Source organism: Gopherus flavomarginatus, chromosome 4 (genome assembly GCF_025201925.1).
Source record: "Gopherus flavomarginatus isolate rGopFla2 chromosome 4, rGopFla2.mat.asm, whole genome shotgun sequence".
Taxonomy (NCBI): domain Eukaryota; kingdom Metazoa; phylum Chordata; order Testudines; family Testudinidae; genus Gopherus; species Gopherus flavomarginatus.
In genome coordinates this window covers 107,630,581-107,648,486 of record NC_066620.1, presented here as the reverse complement: position 1 = coordinate 107,648,486, position 17,906 = coordinate 107,630,581, and the positions used below count along the sequence as shown (strand labels likewise).

The 17,906-nt window shown below is 42.3% G+C and overlaps 1 protein-coding gene across 4 annotated transcripts in view; it reads left to right on the top strand.

The window, feature by feature from the left end:
• PHACTR2 (phosphatase and actin regulator 2) overlaps positions 1-17,906 on the top strand; it is a 228,676-nt gene that overhangs the window by 53,082 nt on the left and 157,688 nt on the right. Inside the window, exon 1 of one of the 4 annotated variants that reach the window (XM_050949634.1) lies at positions 11,327-11,452. The exons of the other annotated variants lie outside the window; for them this stretch is intronic. Within the exon in view, the coding sequence (XP_050805591.1) occupies positions 11,440-11,452 (13 nt within the window). The 5' untranslated portion in view covers positions 11,327-11,439. Of the gene's footprint in view, positions 1-11,326; positions 11,453-17,906 lie in introns of those variants that run through there. 4 annotated transcript variants of the gene reach the window in all.

Below are 17,906 nucleotides of genomic sequence, written 5' to 3'. Positions count from 1 at the left end.
TCACAGCATCCCATTTAATCATTTTGTGTCTTTCTCTCATACTAAAAGCACATGTGCAGATCACCACTGGATTAAGCAGCCCTATTTACTGGCCAAATCTTAACACTGTAGTGTGGCCTCACGGACAAGCAAGGGTTTGGATTCAGTGTTTCTCATAATCAGTGTAGTACTGTTTGTTATTTGGTTGAATGAAAAAAAGTGGATTTATTCTATCCCTAATTTCAAATTATTATTATTATTATTATTATTATTATTATCAATTATTATTTATTATTTATTTTAAAATAAAGCAGAAAAAGGAACAAAATTGAGTAGAGCTGGCTGACAGATTTTCAAATTTTATAATTCTGAGGTTTCAAAATTTGGGAAAGTTTTGAAAAAATACCACTTTTTACACTTTTCAACCAACGATAGAGATGTCCATAGAAAATTAAAGTTAAAATTGATAATTAAAACTTAGTCATTTTGGCAGCCAAACCATAAGTGAGATGTCGCTCTGATGCTGTAATGTAATAGTTACATCTGCTCATGGGTTTTCATTAAGAAGTAACATGTAGCAGCGTATGCTAATCAACATATGTACCTTCTCTGGTTCTGTAACTTGTATTTTTTCTTTTCTAGGAGTTCTTTTCTAGTTTTGACCTAGAAGAGGAGATTCACACTTTATGTTAAGGATTCATTTATAAATACTCAATATGTTATTACTTGGTTAATCATTTGTTAGTGATTATTATAGAGTTCAACAGGTGAATAGGTTGCTTATTACCATGGCTTATAATGATATAGAACACCTTCTACTGACATGCTTCTCACCTTCTATCGCACATACTATTACAACATGATTATGACATCTGTCATTGATAGGCTCTTTTTAAATAATTTATAAATAGAACTTTAATATAAAGTGTGACATATTTCTAATATTTTGCCTCTCCTTAGCCATCCAAGCTTTTCCTTTCTACAATATAGAATGTAACCAACATGCCCTAGATACTCTCCATTTTTGCTGATGACATTCAGGGTACGTCTGCACTACGGGATTATTCCGATTTTACATAAACCGGTTTTGTAAAACAGATTGTATAAAGTCGAGTGCACGCGGCCACACTGAGCACATTAATTCGGTAGTGTGTGTCCATGGTCCGAGGCTAGCGTCGATTTCCGGAGCGTTGCACTGTGAGTAGCTATTCCATAACTATCCCATAATTCCCGCAGTCTCCCCTGCCCATTGGAATTCTGGGTTGAGATCCCAGTGCCTGATGGGGCAAAAATCATTGTCGTGGGTGGTTCTGGGTAAATGTCGTCACTCATTCCTTCCTCTGGGAAAGCAACAGCAGACAATCATTTCACGCCCTTTTTCCCTGGATTGCCCAGGCAGACGCCATAGCATGGCAACCATGGAGCCCATTCAGCTTTTTTTTTTTACTGTCACCATATATCTACCTGACGCCGCTGACAGAGGTGATACTGCAGCGCTACACAGCAGCATTCACTTGCTTTTGCATGATAGCAGAGACAGTTATCAGTCATTCTGTAGCATCTGCTGCCATTGTAAATTGGCAATGAGATGACAGTTATCTGTCGTTCTGTACTGTCTGCTGCTATCATGGGTACCCCTGGCTGAGGTCGGCCGGGGACGCAAAGGCAAAAATGGGAATGACTCCCTGAGTCAATCCCTCCTTTATGGTATCTAAAAATAGAGTCAGTCCTGCCTAGAAGATGGGGCAAGTGTACTAGAGAAGCAGTGTATCAGAGAGCACAGCCGCTCCGTGTCAGATCCTGCAGAAATGATGAGCTGCATGCCATTCTAGGGGGTGTCCCTGCAACAACCCCACCCGTTGCTTCCCTCCTCCCCAACCTTCCTGGGCTACCGTGGCAGTGTCCCCCCCCATTTGTGTGATGAAGTAATAAAGAATGCAGGAATAAGAAACACTGAGATTAAATGAGGGGGAGGCAGCCTCTAGCTGCTATAATAGTCCAGGCAGGACATTAAGCGGTGTGGGGGAGAGGAGCCCAGCATCCCGCTGCTATGATAGTCCAGGCAGTACAGAATCTTTTTTTTACACATGAAAGGGAGGGGGCTGGTGGAGCTCAGCCCCCAGTTGCTATGATGATGACAGTTACCAGCCGTTCTGTACCATCTACTGGGAATGACCAGGAATCATTCCTATTTTTACCCAGGCGCCCCCGGCCAGCCTCACCTGAGGCCAGCCAGGAGCACTCACGGGCTGATGACAAGGACGGCTAGCAGTCCTACTGCACCATCTGCCACCGGGGAGGGGAGAGGAGCTGTCATAAACAGATAGCTAAGGGTTAATGTCTCTTTCACCTGAAAAAAAAAGTATCCTGAAACACCTGACCAGAGGACCAATCAGGAAACCAGACTTTTTTCAACTCTGGGTGGAGGGAAGTTTGTGTCTGAGTTCTTTGTCTTCTGCCTGAATCTCTCTCAGCTAGAGAAGGATTTTTCTATTTCCTGCTTTCTAATCTTCTGTTTCCAAGTTGTGAGTACAAAAATGGTTTGTTGTTTTGTATTTACATGTCTATAGTTGCTGGAGTGCTTTAAATTGTATTCTTTTTGAATAAGGCTGTTTATTCATATTTCTTTTAAGCAATTGACCCTGTATTTGTCACCTTAATACAGAGAGACTATTTGTATGTATTTTTCTTTCTTGTTTATATAAAGCTTTCTTTTAAGACCTGTTGGAGTTTTTTCTTTAGTGAGGAACTCCAGGGAATTGAGTCTGCAGCTCACCAGGGAATTGGTGGGAGGAAGAAGTCAGGGGAGACCTGTGTGTGTTAGATGTACTAGCCTGACTTTGCATTCCCTCTGGGTGAAGAGGGAAGTGCTTTTGTTTCCAGGACTGGAATTAGAGAGGATGGACTCCCTCTGCTTAGATTCACGGAGGTTGCTTCTGTGTATCTCTCCAGGAGCACCTGGAGGGGGGAAGGGAAAAGATTTATTTCCCTTTGTTGTGAAACTCAAGGGATTTGGGTCTTGAGGTCCCCAGGGAAGGTTTTTGGGGGGACCAGAGTGCCCCAAAACACTCTAATTTTTTGGGTGGTGGCAGCAGTACCAGGTCCAAGCTGGTAACTAAGCTTGGAGGTTTTCATGCTAACCCCCATATTTTGGACGCTAAGGTCCAAATCTGGGACTAGGTTACTGACATGAGTGGCAGTGGTGAGATAGAATCCAGAAGCCAGTAGGAATATTATATTTTTCTTTTCTCTGCTAGGGGCTTTTTAGCAGAGAGAAACAGTTTGGGTTTAAAAGGAACCAGAGAAATTTTTTTTCTGCTCTCTCTGGCAGCTGTGGCTTGCATATTAAGCAAGTAACCATTAAGAGACTGTTAAGGGTCTTTTGTCACAATAGCACTCCCATTAGGAGGCAAATACCAGCACTATATACATGCAAATAAAGTGGTTTTTCTGGTTTACTTTACATTGAAAAAATTAGCTAGGAAGAAAGGGAAAAAGGCACTATTGCTAGGCAGACCCCAGGAGGCAACAGAGCCTGCAGTTCAGAAGATAAACACCGGAGGGCACCCCAACACAAGAAAACAGGAACCATGCCTACCAAGACAAAAATGGAGGCCGAAGAACAATTCAAAGAAGCTGAACACAGGCGAGAACTGGAAAAAAGACTACAAGAGATGGAGCTGAGAGAAAGAGAAAGAGAGGCAGCCTACAAAAGAGAGCAAGCAGCCAAAGATGCAGACCACCAAAAACAGCTGGAACTCCAGAGGGAAACCCACCGACAGGCCATGGAATTAGAAAAGGCTAAGCAAAACACATCCAACCCTAACAACCCTGCGCCAATGATTGTTCCACAGCCCAGGAAATTTCCCACCTGCAAGGCAGGTGATGACACGGAGGCCTTCTTGGAAAATGTTGAAAGAGCCTGTCTTGGGTACCGCATCCCTGAAGACCAGTACATGGTAGAATTGAGGCCACAGCTCAGTGGACCTTTAGCAGAGGTGGCAGCTGAAATGCCTAGGGAGAACATGAACGACTATAAACTTTTTCAAACCAAGGCCAGATACAGAATGGGGATCACCCTGGATCATGCCCGTCGGTGTTTCAGAACCCAAAAGTGGAAACCAGATGTGTCATTTCCCAAACACGCCTACTACGTTGGAAAAAATTATGAGGCCTGAATATCAGGACACAATGTTAAAACCTTGGAAGAACTGCACCTCCTCATACAAATGGAGCAATTCTTGGATGGTGTTCCTGAGAACATAACACGATACATACAAGATGGAAAACCCAAAAATCTCGCTGAGGTGGGGGAGATTGGAGCCAGATGGATGGAAGTGGCAGAAAGCAAAAAAGCTACTGTCAAGGGGAACAAACACCCCCGGGGGCACACCGACCATAAACCCTACAACCGAGGGCAGCCAAAAACCCCACCTACAACCCAAGTAAAGCCACAGACACAGTATTCTTCCACCTCACCAGTCTCCAGTAACTCACCTCGGCCCAGTGATCCATCAGATGGAAGATGCTTTAAGTGTAATGAACTGGGACGTATCAAGGTCAACTGTCCAAAAAACGCCATCCGAGTGCAGTTCATTACACCACCATCACACAAAAGATCCCCAGGCCCAGATGCCTCTCAAATACCCTTGGAGCGAAGGGAAAATTTGAGAGTGGGCGGAAAGAAGGTTACTGCGTGGAGAGACACGGGGGCACAAGTGTCAGCTATCCACCAATCCTTCGTAGACCCCAAATTCATCAACCCAAAGGCCAAAGTGACAATTTACCCCTTCATGTCACAAGCTGTAGACTTGCCTACAGCTGAACTGCCTGTCCAGTACAAAGGCTGGTCAGGAAGGTGGACTTTTGCAGTCTATAACAATTATCCTATCCCCATGCTACTGGGGGAAGACTTGGCCAACCAAGTGAAGCGGGCCAAGCAAGTGGGAATGGTTACACATAGCCAAACCAGGCAAGCTTCCAGACCCATTCCTGTTCATGAGCCGTCCACAGATGCCCAGTCTTTGTTACCAGAGACCCAGACAGAGGTATTGGACCCGGATTCCATGCCTACCACTGAAACAGCCACAGCACCTCCAGTCCCAGGCCCAGAACTGGAACAGCAACCAGCACCAGCAATTGCAACCACATCTTCTAACTCAACGCCAGAGGGCACAAGTGAGACAAAACTGGCAGAAGCAACAGACAGCCGTACCCAAAAGGCTCAGCCAGAGCCTGAAATACCCTCAGGTGCACCAGCGGAGAGTGGTTCACCAGCAACGGAAACCACCCCATCACCTACATCGCTTCCAGAGGGACCAAGCCCAAGTCCACAGTCTGAGGAAGAACTGGTAACCCCAGCCTCAAGGGAACAGTTCCAGACTGAGCAGGAAGCAGATGACAGCCTTCAGAAAGCTTGGGCGGCGGCACGGAGCACCCCACCGCCTCTCAGCTCTTCTAATCGATCCCGGTTTGTTATAGACCAAGGACTTTTATACAAGGAGATTCTTTCTGGTGGACACCGGGAAAAATGGCAGCCACAAAAACAGTTGGTGGTTCCAACTAAGTACCGAGGGAAGCTCTTAAGCTTAGCCCATGATCATCCCAGTGGCCATGCTGGGGTGAACAGAACCAAGGACCGGTTGGGGAAGTCCTTCCACTGGGAGGGGATGGGCAAGGACGTTGCCAAGTATGTCCGGTCTTGTGAGGTATGCCAAAGAGTGGGAAAACCCCAAGACCAGGTCAAGGCCCCTCTCCAGCCACTCCCCATAATTGAGGTCCCATTTCAGCCAGTAGCTGTGGATATTCTGGGTCCTTTCCCAAAAAAGACACCCAGAGGAAAGCAGTACGTACTGACTTTAGTGGACTTTGCTACCCGATGGCCGGAAGCAGTAGCTCTAGGCAACACCAGGGCTAACACTGTGTGCCTGGCCCTAACAGACATCTTTGCCAGGGTAGGTTGGCCTTCCGACATCCTTACAGATTCAGGATCTAATTTCCTGGCAGGGACCATGGAAAAACTGTGGGAAACTCATGGGGTGAATCACTTGGTTGCCACCCCGTACCATCATCAAACCAATGGCCTGGTGGAAAGGTTTAATGGAACGTTGCGGGCCATGATACATAAATTCGTCAACAAATACTCCAATAATTGGGACCTAGTGTTGCAGCAGTTGCTGTTTGCCTACAGGGCTGTACCACATCCCAGTTTAGGGTTTTCATCGTTTGAACTTGTGTATGGTCACGAGGTTAAGGGGCCATTACAGTTGGTGAAGCAGCAATGGTAGGGGTTTACGCCTTCTCCAGGAACTAACATTCTGGACTTTGTAAGCAACCTACAAAGCACCCTCCGACACTCTTTAGCCCTTGCTAGAGAAAACCTAAAGGATGCTCAGGAAGAGCAAAAGGCCTGGTATGACAAACATACCAGAGAACGTTCCTTCAAGGTAGAAGACCAGGTTATGGTCTTGAAGGCGCAACAGGCCCATAAGATGGAAGCATCATGGAAAGGGCCATTCATGGTCCAAGAGCGCCTGGGAACTGTGAACTACCTCATAGCATTTCCCAATTCCTCACTAAAGCCTAGAGTGTACCATGTTAATTCTCTCAAGCCTTTCTATTCCAGAGACTTACAGGTTTGTCAGTTTACAGTCCAGGGAGATGATGCTGAGTGGCCTGAAGGTGTCTACTACGACTGGAAAAAAGACAGTGGCGTGGAAGAGGTGAACCTCTCAACCACCCTGGAACGTCTGCAGCTGCGACAAATCAAGGAGCTGTGCACTAGCTTTGCCCCATTGTTCTCAGCCACCCCAGGACGGACTGAACGGGCATACCACTCCATTGACACAGGTAATGCTCACCCCATTAGAACCCCACCCTACCGGGTGTCTCCTCATGCCCAAGCTGCTATAGAACGGGAAATCCAGAACATGCTACAGATGGGTATAATCCGCTCATCTACCAGTGCATGGGCATCTCCAGTGGTTCTGGTACCCAAACCAGATGGGGAAATACGCTTTTGCGTGGACTACCGTAAGCTAAATGCGGTAACTCGTCCAGACAACTATCCAATGCCACGCACCGATGAGCTATTGGAGAAGTTGGGACGTGCTCAATTCATCTCTACAATAGACTTAACCAAGGGGTACTGGCAAGTACCGCTAGATGAACCTGCCAAGGAGAGGTCAGCATTCGTCACCCATGCGGGGGTGTATGAATTCAATGTCCTTCCTTTCGGCCTTCGAAATGCACCTGCCACCTTCCAGAGGCTGGTAGATGGTCTACTAGCAGGACTGGGAGAATTTGCAGTTGCCTACCTCAATGATGTCGCCATTTTTTCAGACTCCTGGCCCGAACACCTACTACACCTGGAAAAGGTCTTTGAGCGCATCAGGCAGGCCGGACTAACTGTTAAGGCCAAAAAGTGTCAAATAGGCCAAAACACAGTGACTTACCTGGGGCACCAGGTGGGTCGAGGAACCATAAACCCCCTACAGGCCAAGGTGGATGCTATCCAAAAGTGGCGTGTCCCAAGGTCAAAGAAACAGGTCCAATCCTTCTTAGGCTTGACCGGGTACTACAGGCGATTTGTACCACACTACAGCCAAATCGCTGCCCCACTGACCGACCTGACCAAAAAGACCCAGCCAAATGCAGTGAAGTGGACTGATGAGTGTCAAAAGGCCTTTACCCAACTTAAGGCAACGCTCATGTCTGACCCTGTGCTCAGGGCCCCGGACTTTGACAAGCCATTCCTAGTAACCACGGATGCATCTAAGCGTGGTATAGGAGCAGTGCTCATGCAGGAAGCAACAGATCACAACTTCCATCCTGTCGTGTTTCTCAGCAAGAAACTGTCTGAGAGGGAAAGTCACTGGTCAGTCAGCGAAAAGGAATGCTATGCCATTGTGTACGCCCTGGAACAGCTACGCCCATATGTTTGGGGACGGCGGTTCCAACTACAAACTGACCATGCTGCACTAAAGTGGCTTCATACTGCCAAGGGGAACAACAAGAAACTTCTTCGTTGGAGTTTAGCTCTCCAGGATTTTGATTTTGAAATTCAGCACATCACAGGAGCTTCTAACAAAGTAGCTGATGCACTCTCCCGTGAGAGTTTCCCAGAATCTAGTAGTTAAAAAGTGTTCTTAAAATGTAGAAGTCTGTTAGTGGTATATGTAAAGGTGCATGTGTTGTAGTAATCTGTTTATTTTAAAGTTCTAGAAGGAAATCGCCGCCAGTGAGCTTCCCCACTGTCTGCAATTTGGGGGGCGTGTCATAAACAGATAGCTAAGGGTTAATGTCTCTTTCATCTGAAAAAAAAAGTATCCTGAAACACCTGACCAGAGGACCAATCAGGAAACCAGACTTTTTTCAACTCTGGGTGGAGGGAAGTTTGTGTCTGAGTTCTTTGTCTTCTGCCTGAATCTCTCTCAGCTAGAGAAGGATTTTTCTATTTCCTGCTTTCTAATCTTCTGTTTCCAAGTTGTGAGTACAAAAATGGTTTGTTGTTTTGTATTTACATGTCTATAGTTGCTGGAGTGCTTTAAATTGTATTCTTTTTGAATAAGGCTGTTTATTCATATTTCTTTTAAGCAATTGACCCTGTATTTGTCACCTTAATACAGAGAGACCATTTGTATGTATTTTTCTTTCTTGTTTATATAAAGCTTTCTTTTAAGACCTGTTGGAGTTTTTTCTTTAGTGAGGAACTCCAGGGAATTGAGTCTGCAGCTCACCAGGGAATTGGTGGGAGGAAGAAGTCAGGGGAGACCTATGTGTGTTAGATGTACTAGCCTGACTTTGCATTCCCTCTGGGTGAAGAGGGAAGTGCTTTTGTTTCCAGGACTGGAATTAGAGAGGGTGGACTCCCTCTGCTTAGATTCACGGAGGTTGCTTCTGTGTATCTCTCCAGGAGCACCTGGAGGGGGGAAGGGAAAAGATTTATTTCCCTTTGTTGTGAAACTCAAGGGATTTGGGTCTTGAGGTCCCCAGGGAAGGTTTTTGGGGGGACCAGAGTGCCCCAAAACACTCTAATTTTTTGGGTGGTGGCAGCAGTACCAGGTCCAAGCTGGTAACTAAGCTTGGAGGTTTTCATGCTAACCCCCATATTTTGGACGCTAAGGTCCAAATCTGGGACTAGGTTACTGACAGGAGCGGATACTGCTCTTCACTGCCGCAGCATCGCGTCTACCAGCAGCATTCAGTAGACATAGGGTAACATTGAAAGAAGTCAAGAAACTATATCTTTCCCTTTTCTTTCACGTGGTGGGGAGGGAGTAAATTGTCGAGCTATACCCTGAACCACGCCGGACAATGTGTTTGAACCTACAGGCATTGGGACCTCAGCCAAAAATGTAAATATTTTTCAGAGACTGCTGTGGACTGTGGGATAGCTGGAGTCCTCAGTACCCCCTCCCTCCCTCCATGAGCGTCCATTTGATTCTTTGGCTTTCAGATACGCTTGTCACACAGCACTGTGTAGCCTGGAGATTTTTTTCAAATGCTTTGGCATTTCGTTTTCTGTAACGGTGCTCTGATAGAACAGATTTGTCTCCCCATACAGCGATCTGATCCAGTATCTCCCGTACGGTCCGTGCTGGAGCTCTTTTTGGATTTGGGACTGCATCGCCACCTGTGCTGATCAGAGCTCCACGCTGGGCAAACAGGAAATGCAATTCAAAAGTTCGCGGGGCTTTTCCTGTTTACCTGGCCACTGCATCTGAGTTCAGACTGCTGTCCAGAGTGGTCACAGTGGTGCGCTGTGGGATACCACCCGGAGGCCAATACTGTCGATTTGCGGCCACACTAACCCTAATCCGATATGGTAATAACGATTTTAGCGCTACTCCTCTCATTGAGGAGGAGTACAGAAACCGATTTAAAGAGCCCTTTATATCGATATAAAGGGCCTCATAGTGTGGATGGGTACAGCGTTAAATCGGTTTAACGCTGCTAAAATCAGTTTAAACGCATAGTGTAGACCAGGCCTCACTCTCAGCAGTTGATTCTCTCTCCCCACCTCCAATCAGTGCAAATAGATCAGGGCACTAAGCATTTTTTTATTTAAAAAGGAGGGAGGTCAGGGTGGGGAGTAATTGCAGAGATGTATATTGTTCTCCTATAATACACTGATTGGTGGTGAGCAGAATCTTATATCAATAAAAGACAAAAAAAATTCCATTTTCTTTACAACACTACTGAGGATTATGGTAGCACACACAATTATTTAAATGAAAGAGATAATAGCAGAATGTGTGGCATTTATGTAGTTTCATGACTAGGTAGCAATACCTTTTTATATAAGACTCTAATGAACTTCAGAAAAGTAGGATTCTCTCTCTCTTACAAATGAGGAAACTGAGGTAAAGATTGTTCCTTCCCTCCGGTCAGATGGTAGGTCTGGGAATAGAACCCAGTCCCCTGATGCCTATCCCCATATTGAATTCATTCAACCTCAGTTGGCAGGAGAAATATCTTTGTGTGAACATAAAAAATATCTATTATTTTTAAGTAGAGAACTTCTGACAATATAGAAAAGGGAAATGTTTAAAAATCCAATTCCACTGAAATTATTTTACATTATTATAGAAAAATCTTGGGCATCAGCATCTCAGATGGCATGGAAAATCTAGCAGAAACATCTGTATTTGGCCTTTCATTCTACGTATGTCAGTCAGTTTTTGTTGGGCTTGATTCTGCTGACATCCAATAACAGTTTTGCCCTTGACTAATAGGCTCTGACCCTTTAGTTACTTTTAGCCTGCAAATGGTAGTATAATAATTAATGTCTCCAGTGGATTAATTGCTTGTCTGCGTATGCCTATCGATACAGCTATAAATGCATTTCTAGTAAACAATATGGGACATCAGACATAGAAGTTGTAGGATTTAACGCATAGCCAGAATTAATGACTGCAGCAAATGTAACTTCTTTCAGTGATACATTTTTCTCAAAGCAAAAATGCCTTAGGAAAAAAGCTGCCTTTCCCCACTCTCCACCCTCCCAGAATCAAAACTTTTGCCATTTATAATGTAGGCTCATTCCAGTCTATTATCTACATCTTTTTCTTTAGAGTTTTGCCTCCCCACCTTTTAAACACTTCTGCATTAAAACAACATTTTTTCTACTTTGCAAATATGTATTCAATATTATATAGTTGGAGGGGTTTTTTGTTTTCTCCCCAGGAGAGGTGAAAATCCAGGGGGGATTCAAGTATTCACTTGATAGGCTCACACAGTCTTAATCAGCCTATAATGGAGCTAATGGCTGTTTGTCATCCTTAGAGATATAAATTTCCTGGTGGTGTCTACTGCAGTCAGTGCATGAAGTATGCTCTGACTACCAGCAAGGTCTAATAATCAGGAGAAGGGCAGTGAGCTTCAATAGAGAGAAAACGAGCAGCACCGGCTGCTTTTCTATAGAACTCTCCTTCTTGAGTGCTGGAGGGTGCAGAAAAAATGGATAACGCTGGTAAGTGAAAGAAAACGGATCTTAATTCTTAGCTGCTCTGAGGGTTCATTTGTATCCTGTCTCATTTGCTGCAGGCTGTTTGCTATTCTGCTGTTTGCTATTCTGCTATTAAAAATGTTATGTTTATTAAACTGAATTTCTATTGTGTAAAATGTGACATGATCATTTAACCCTTTAATAGTCTGCTGAAGTTTGGGGTTTTTCGAAATGTGAATATAAACTGTAATTGAAAATTCATCTCTTAGGGACTTCAGTATTATTTCAGAATCTGTCTGCAGGAAGTGTGGACTTTGATCTCTTTATACCACATTAGAGAGGGAAAAATGCATAGAGTTAACTAGAAAAATATCTGACAGATGGCAAAAGGTCTGTATACGTAATTAACAGAGCAAACTGAAATAGCATTAACATTCATACTCATCTCATGTATTTATTATTTTAAGATGGCTTTTCTTTTATGTAAAAACACTTTAATCAATTAGAAGATAAAACATTGAATATATTTGCACTTTTTTCTGTTTCCTTTGATGTTTCATCTTTAGAGCATTCATTGTAATGCCAAATAATGCATCTCCAGGTTTCTAAGGAGGTAAACCCAATAATAGCGTTACTTATTCTGAGAAACAGAGTATTTGCATTTCACTTTTTGATGGTTATATTGATCAGTGCAAAAAGACAACTCTTTGTGATGAACATTTCACATATTGCTTTAACAGCAGTGCAACTTGCACATGTCTGTTGCTCATTGTTTTATTGTACCAGCAAAAAATAAAGTAAGGAACAGAATTATCATTGTCATTGCACCTGGCTTAAATTATTTGGTGTGCTCAGGACTTAAAAACATGACTCACTATTTACTATGTATATACATACTTTTATACAGTGCAATTGAAAGGAGATACTACAAGACAATACTACTGTATTTTATTTTTATAATAAGAGTGTACTTTTGTTTGTGCCTTTAAATTGTAGTGGCCAAATTCATCTCTCATGTACCTTGATTGAGTTTGTGGATAAGCAGATTAGGAAAGACTTGCTTTGATTTCTGTGAAATCCTGTTCTTAAGATAAACAACTACCAGAGATTAAAGTGTTAGTACTACTGACAATGTATGGTCCGTTACAGTACCAGTGAATTCCTAAACTAATGTGGTGCAAGTTTAACATTAGCTTTTATTAAATAAGCTAAATGAGAGATTTGGGGGAACTGTTTGCACTCACCATGTTGGCTGTCTTTTTAAGTATACTTAATAGATCTGGAATAAAAGACAATGACATATGCTTGATATTCCATGACTAGGCAGAGTTTTCCAGTCAGGTGAGAGGATCCCCTTATTACAGTATAGAATGCCTGTAGGTGAGAGATACCACAAATTGCTAATTTCTCCTGGTTTTAAACTCTCCACCACCAACAATTAATATTATTGAAATCCTGACCGAGCTATCACTTTAATCCATCTGTAAGAGCCTTTTCTCGAATGAGTCGTACTTATTTTAAAGGCCATTTGGGGGAGAGGAGAAAGGCTAATATCTGAAAACCATAGAAACAGTTTTTCCTGTATTGCTTCCTTTTTGTCTTAGGAAGGTTTCAAGTTCTGATTCCTCATTGCTTTGCAATCAGCAGCATTTTGGAATTAAAAATAAATAGGACATTGCTCTCTGCATAACTTTAACCAGCCAGTATCATTATGTCCCATATTGCTGATATGATCATCAATCCTCAAAAATGTGAACGGTAATCTCTCTTTCAGACAGAAATGTAGACTGACAGATAAACTGTGTGATTGTACCTTTGAATGGTGACTTAAGAATTAGATAAAAAGATCAAATGGAATACTGTGAAGAGCCTCACGGTAATGGGTAAGGCCTTAATTCTGCTTTCATTGCAGTCAATAGCAAAATTCTCATTGACTTCAGTTGTGCAGAACTGAGCCTTAAATGAGCTTCAGTTACGCTTATAAACTAGGGACCTTTTCCAGGAATATGTGTCTGCTTGGACATGTAAATGTACAACAGCTTTCAAAGGAGCTAAAGGAGAGCTGTGCACCCAATGCCTATTGTCTTTTGATTGGATTTGGGCGTCCTTTTGCAAATTCTCTTCAGCCTATATCTCAGAATTCATATTTAACTTCAGGGTATAGCTGCTGACACAACTGTAGGGTCTAAAATATCTGTAAGGTCTAAAATAACTGTAAACCAGAATGCCTAATTAACTTGTACTTTGGTAGTTTTTCATTTTATATATGAACAAGATAATGACAGAGACACATTGGGTACCTGCCTGAATATTTTCTGAGTCAATGCTATTTCTAGCATTATAGAATTATAGAGTCTTATGCACAGCTGCTGGTTTTAACCATTGAGTGCTGGAAATACCAATTTGGTTATCAATGTCAGTGAATCAGGCCTTTGTTATCAAATTCATCCTTCTGCCAAATAGACTTTCAGAGTCAGACTACAGATAATTGTTAGGCAGAACTCCAGCTACTGCTCTGCATAACAGATGCAAGCTCTGTAATTTATCAGTCAAACAGTGTGCCAACACCAGTATACTTTGCTAGGCAAATATGGTTTTGAATATGGCCACTGTTGTCTTTGGGTCAGCAGTATGCACTTTTTGCAGTTTCAGTCCATCCTATGTTGTAAGATTTAAGAAACAATGCTCTTGTGAAAAGTGTCCATCTTTCAGTTTCATGTTAGAGCTTACATTCTTGCTCTCTCCGTTAGTAAGACAGCTCTGCATAATTGTTGTCTCCTGTATTCTTTTAAAAGCCTTTCCTGGAATAAGAATAAAATATTCATTAAATAGTGTATGGAGTGTCAGGGTAGTTCCAGCAATGTTTGGCACCTGTTTTGGTAATAGTTGTTATATCTGTAGTTATAGCTGGAGGCATTCAGTGGTGTTTTCTTTTGAATTACAGCTACCGGTGTATATATTTGAAAAGGCTATATAATAGCTATCTCTCTTCTCCCTTTCCACAGCCAATCCTACGGCATGTAAACTGTACAGTCATCATGGCGCGTGTGTTGCTTGCTTGGTGGCTGGGGTCAAGAATGGTGATAATAAAGCATATTTTAAAGAAATAAAAAGATGGAAGACACAGAGAAAAAACTGATAGGAGACTAATGGGGAGATTATAAAAACAGCAGGAACATTGTGATAGCAGGAGGAGAGAGGCTGAGGAAACACAGCAATTCTTGGACTTTCTTTAAAAGTATGTAAGACCAGCTTTATCCCTTCCCCCGCAGGTGTCAAACGGTTATATTATTACTGGATAGGAAGCCTACAGAAAAGCAGACCAGTAGAATTCAAGCAATATTCTCACTTGCATTAGACCATTGGCTGCCACTTTAGCCAGAAATGTTGGAAGATCTTGAGGTATTTATATTGGGATGACTGACTGCATAGTGCCACTGTGGGGGTAGCTCCAGGAGAGGGCCATACCTTGCATTAAATTGTCTCTTTTAAAGGAAATGCAAGACATGTACAGTGAATGCCATATCATTTTTGAGGACTGTCTAACTGAACATTAGGTTCAATATTTCACCAGCGGTAAACATTTTTAAGTTCTTGTAGAATAGTGATCTTTAATGACTGTTTAGAGGGGTGGGATAGCTCAGTGGTTTGAGTATTGGCCTGCTAAACCCAGGGTTGTGAGTTCAATCCTTGAGGGGGCCATTTAGGGATCTGGGGCAAACTCAGTAGTTGGTCCTGCTAGTGAAGGCAGGGGACTGGACTTGATGACCTTTCAAGGTCCCTTCCAGTTCTATGAGATAGGTATATCTCCATATATTATTTATGGAAATCCTGAAATAGTGTTGAAGACTTGGTTTAAAGCATTAATTTTAATTTGTTTTTCCAATATACCCCTACTGTAAAGAGGAAGGCTGAGAGTAGAGTAGAAATTTGCCAAACATAATTCATTTTGCTTTTGATGCATTTGTTAATTTATTTTCCACAAAGTCAATACGAAGCATATAACTGGGGCCAAACCCTGACCTGGTCAAGATTTGGCCCCTAAACTGATACTTTATCATTTTTAAGCGTAATATTAACTGAATGTCTCAAACTCAAGCAACATTTCTACATTAAATATAGGATGTTATATAGTAACATAAAAGTATCCATTTTCTTTAAGATTTTAGGAAGATGTATATTCAGGTGGTTAAAGCAATGGAACTCAGATTCTGTTCCTGAATTTGCCACCAGCTCCCTGTTTGACCCTGGGTGCAAGTGCCTTTTTTCACTCTTTCTATGGCTCAGTTTACCAATTTGTAAGATTAGAATAATACTTGCCTATCATACAGGGGTTTGAGATTCTTGGATATTCAAGGCTTTATCCTGGTTGATATCCTGTCTGTGCTTCAGACTGGAACCCCCGAATCATAGAAATGAAGGACTGGAAGGGACCTTGGTAGATTGTTATACCAATATAATAAAAACCAACAGGATCTTATTAAGAGGGATAAGGCAAAGATGTCATATTTATTGTAAATATAATAATAAAGCAAAAGATAAAAGTAAACAACGTTGTTTGACTACTTATTCCTATTACTACTTATTCCTTATACACACACACACACATATATATATTCATTCAGACAATCATTTATTCAAGTTTTGTATAGGTGTTAAAGTTACCAGCCTAGAAGTTGCTCATGCCAAGTTACTGGCCAGGTATCTTGGTCATGAAGATGGAGCCGGGTCTGTGTCAGATGCACCTGATGCTCCTGGAGGCTGGCAGCAGAACCAGAGACTCAAAGTCCTCAGTCTTTAGAGTACATTTTTATAGGAATTAATTCCTATGTAAGTCTATGGGAACTGTTTTATCCTGCTGTTGCTGACTCAATCAGCAGATGGCATATTCCTGGTGGCTTCACACTGTCCAAAGTTTGTGTTTCTCATCCTTCCAGGTGTTGGGGTGGATCCCAGTTTATCCTCCGGGGGTTTTCTGGTGGTCCACTTGACACATTCTTTGGCCAATGGATACTCCCTTTCTAGGCTGGCACCTCCCTAACCATTCATGTACATCAAGCATTCATTAACATACATTCCATATCTTAACCATATTTTAATTTACTGTTTCCACCACTCTTGGGGTGTGTGCCTAGGAGCCATTGCTGTTATAATAAAGTAAAAGTCACTTAACGGCTTATAGTGTTTGTTTACATTGTATCAATTACAGGTAACATAGTGTTTACTTCAAGAAAAAAGTCAATTAACTTGTTTGTAAGTTTTACATAGTAATCAAGTACCTTTCACAGGACAGATACGATCAATGGTTTCTGCAGATAGCAACTTACAAGTTTTAACAGAAGAACTAAAAGATTTTTGTACTTGGTGAAACTGGGGGGTCACTGTTACTTGGGGGAATCACTGTTAGTACCCTCTTTAATATCCCTACAAGGCCATCTAGTCCAGTCCCCAGCACTGAGGCAGGACTAAATGTTATCTAGACCATCCCTGACAGGTGTACGTCCAACCTGCTCTTAAAAACCTCCAATGACGGAGATTCCATTACCTCCCTTGGTAATTTGTTCCTGAACTACCCTTATGGTTAGAAAGTTTTTCTTAATGTTTAGCCTAAATTTCCCCTCTTACAATTTAAGCCTGTTACTTCTTGTCCTGTTCTCAGTGGTTAAGGAGAACAATTTAACGCCCTCCTCTTTATAACAACATTTTCCATACTTGAAGATAGTTTTCCTGTACCCCCTCACTCTTCTCTTCGCCAGGCTTACCAAACCCAATTTTTCAACCTTTCCTCACAGGTCATGTTTTCTAGACCTTTAGTCATTCTGTTGCTCTCTTCTGCTCAAACTTTCTCCAGTTTGTCCACCTCTTTCCTGAAGTGTGGTGCCCAGAACTAAACACAGTACTCTAGCTAAGGTCTTATCAATGCTGAGTAGAGTGGAAAAATTACTTCTCATGTCTTGCTTGCAACACCCCTGCTAATACATCCCAAAGTGATGAGTTTTTTTTTCAACAATATTATATTGTTGACTCATATTTAGTTTCTAATCCACTACAAGCCATGTAGAACTGATAAATGAAATTGTTTTCAATTGTTCACTTTATTAATGTAACTTCTGTTCACCATTCACTACACTTGCCTATACTGTAACTTCTGTTCCATATTGTAATTCAAACCCCATTTTAAAACACTCACTCCATTTTGTAAAAGCTTCCTCCAACCTTCATTTTTGCAAACCCTGCTGTAATCTTATTAGTTTAGTTTAGATGTGTGAATGAGGTATGTATGAATGATGGAATCAACCTCCAGCCCCAGCCTGTCCTGATGAGATAAAGTTCAAATACCAATGGCTGAAGACCTAGACAACAGCCCTAAACAAAGTAAGAAACATCCACCCTAAAAAGAAAAGGACAACAGAAGGAAGATCAAAGCCAGGTCCAAGGCTGAAAGTCACGCCTGCAATTGATCGGTGATCAATCTAAA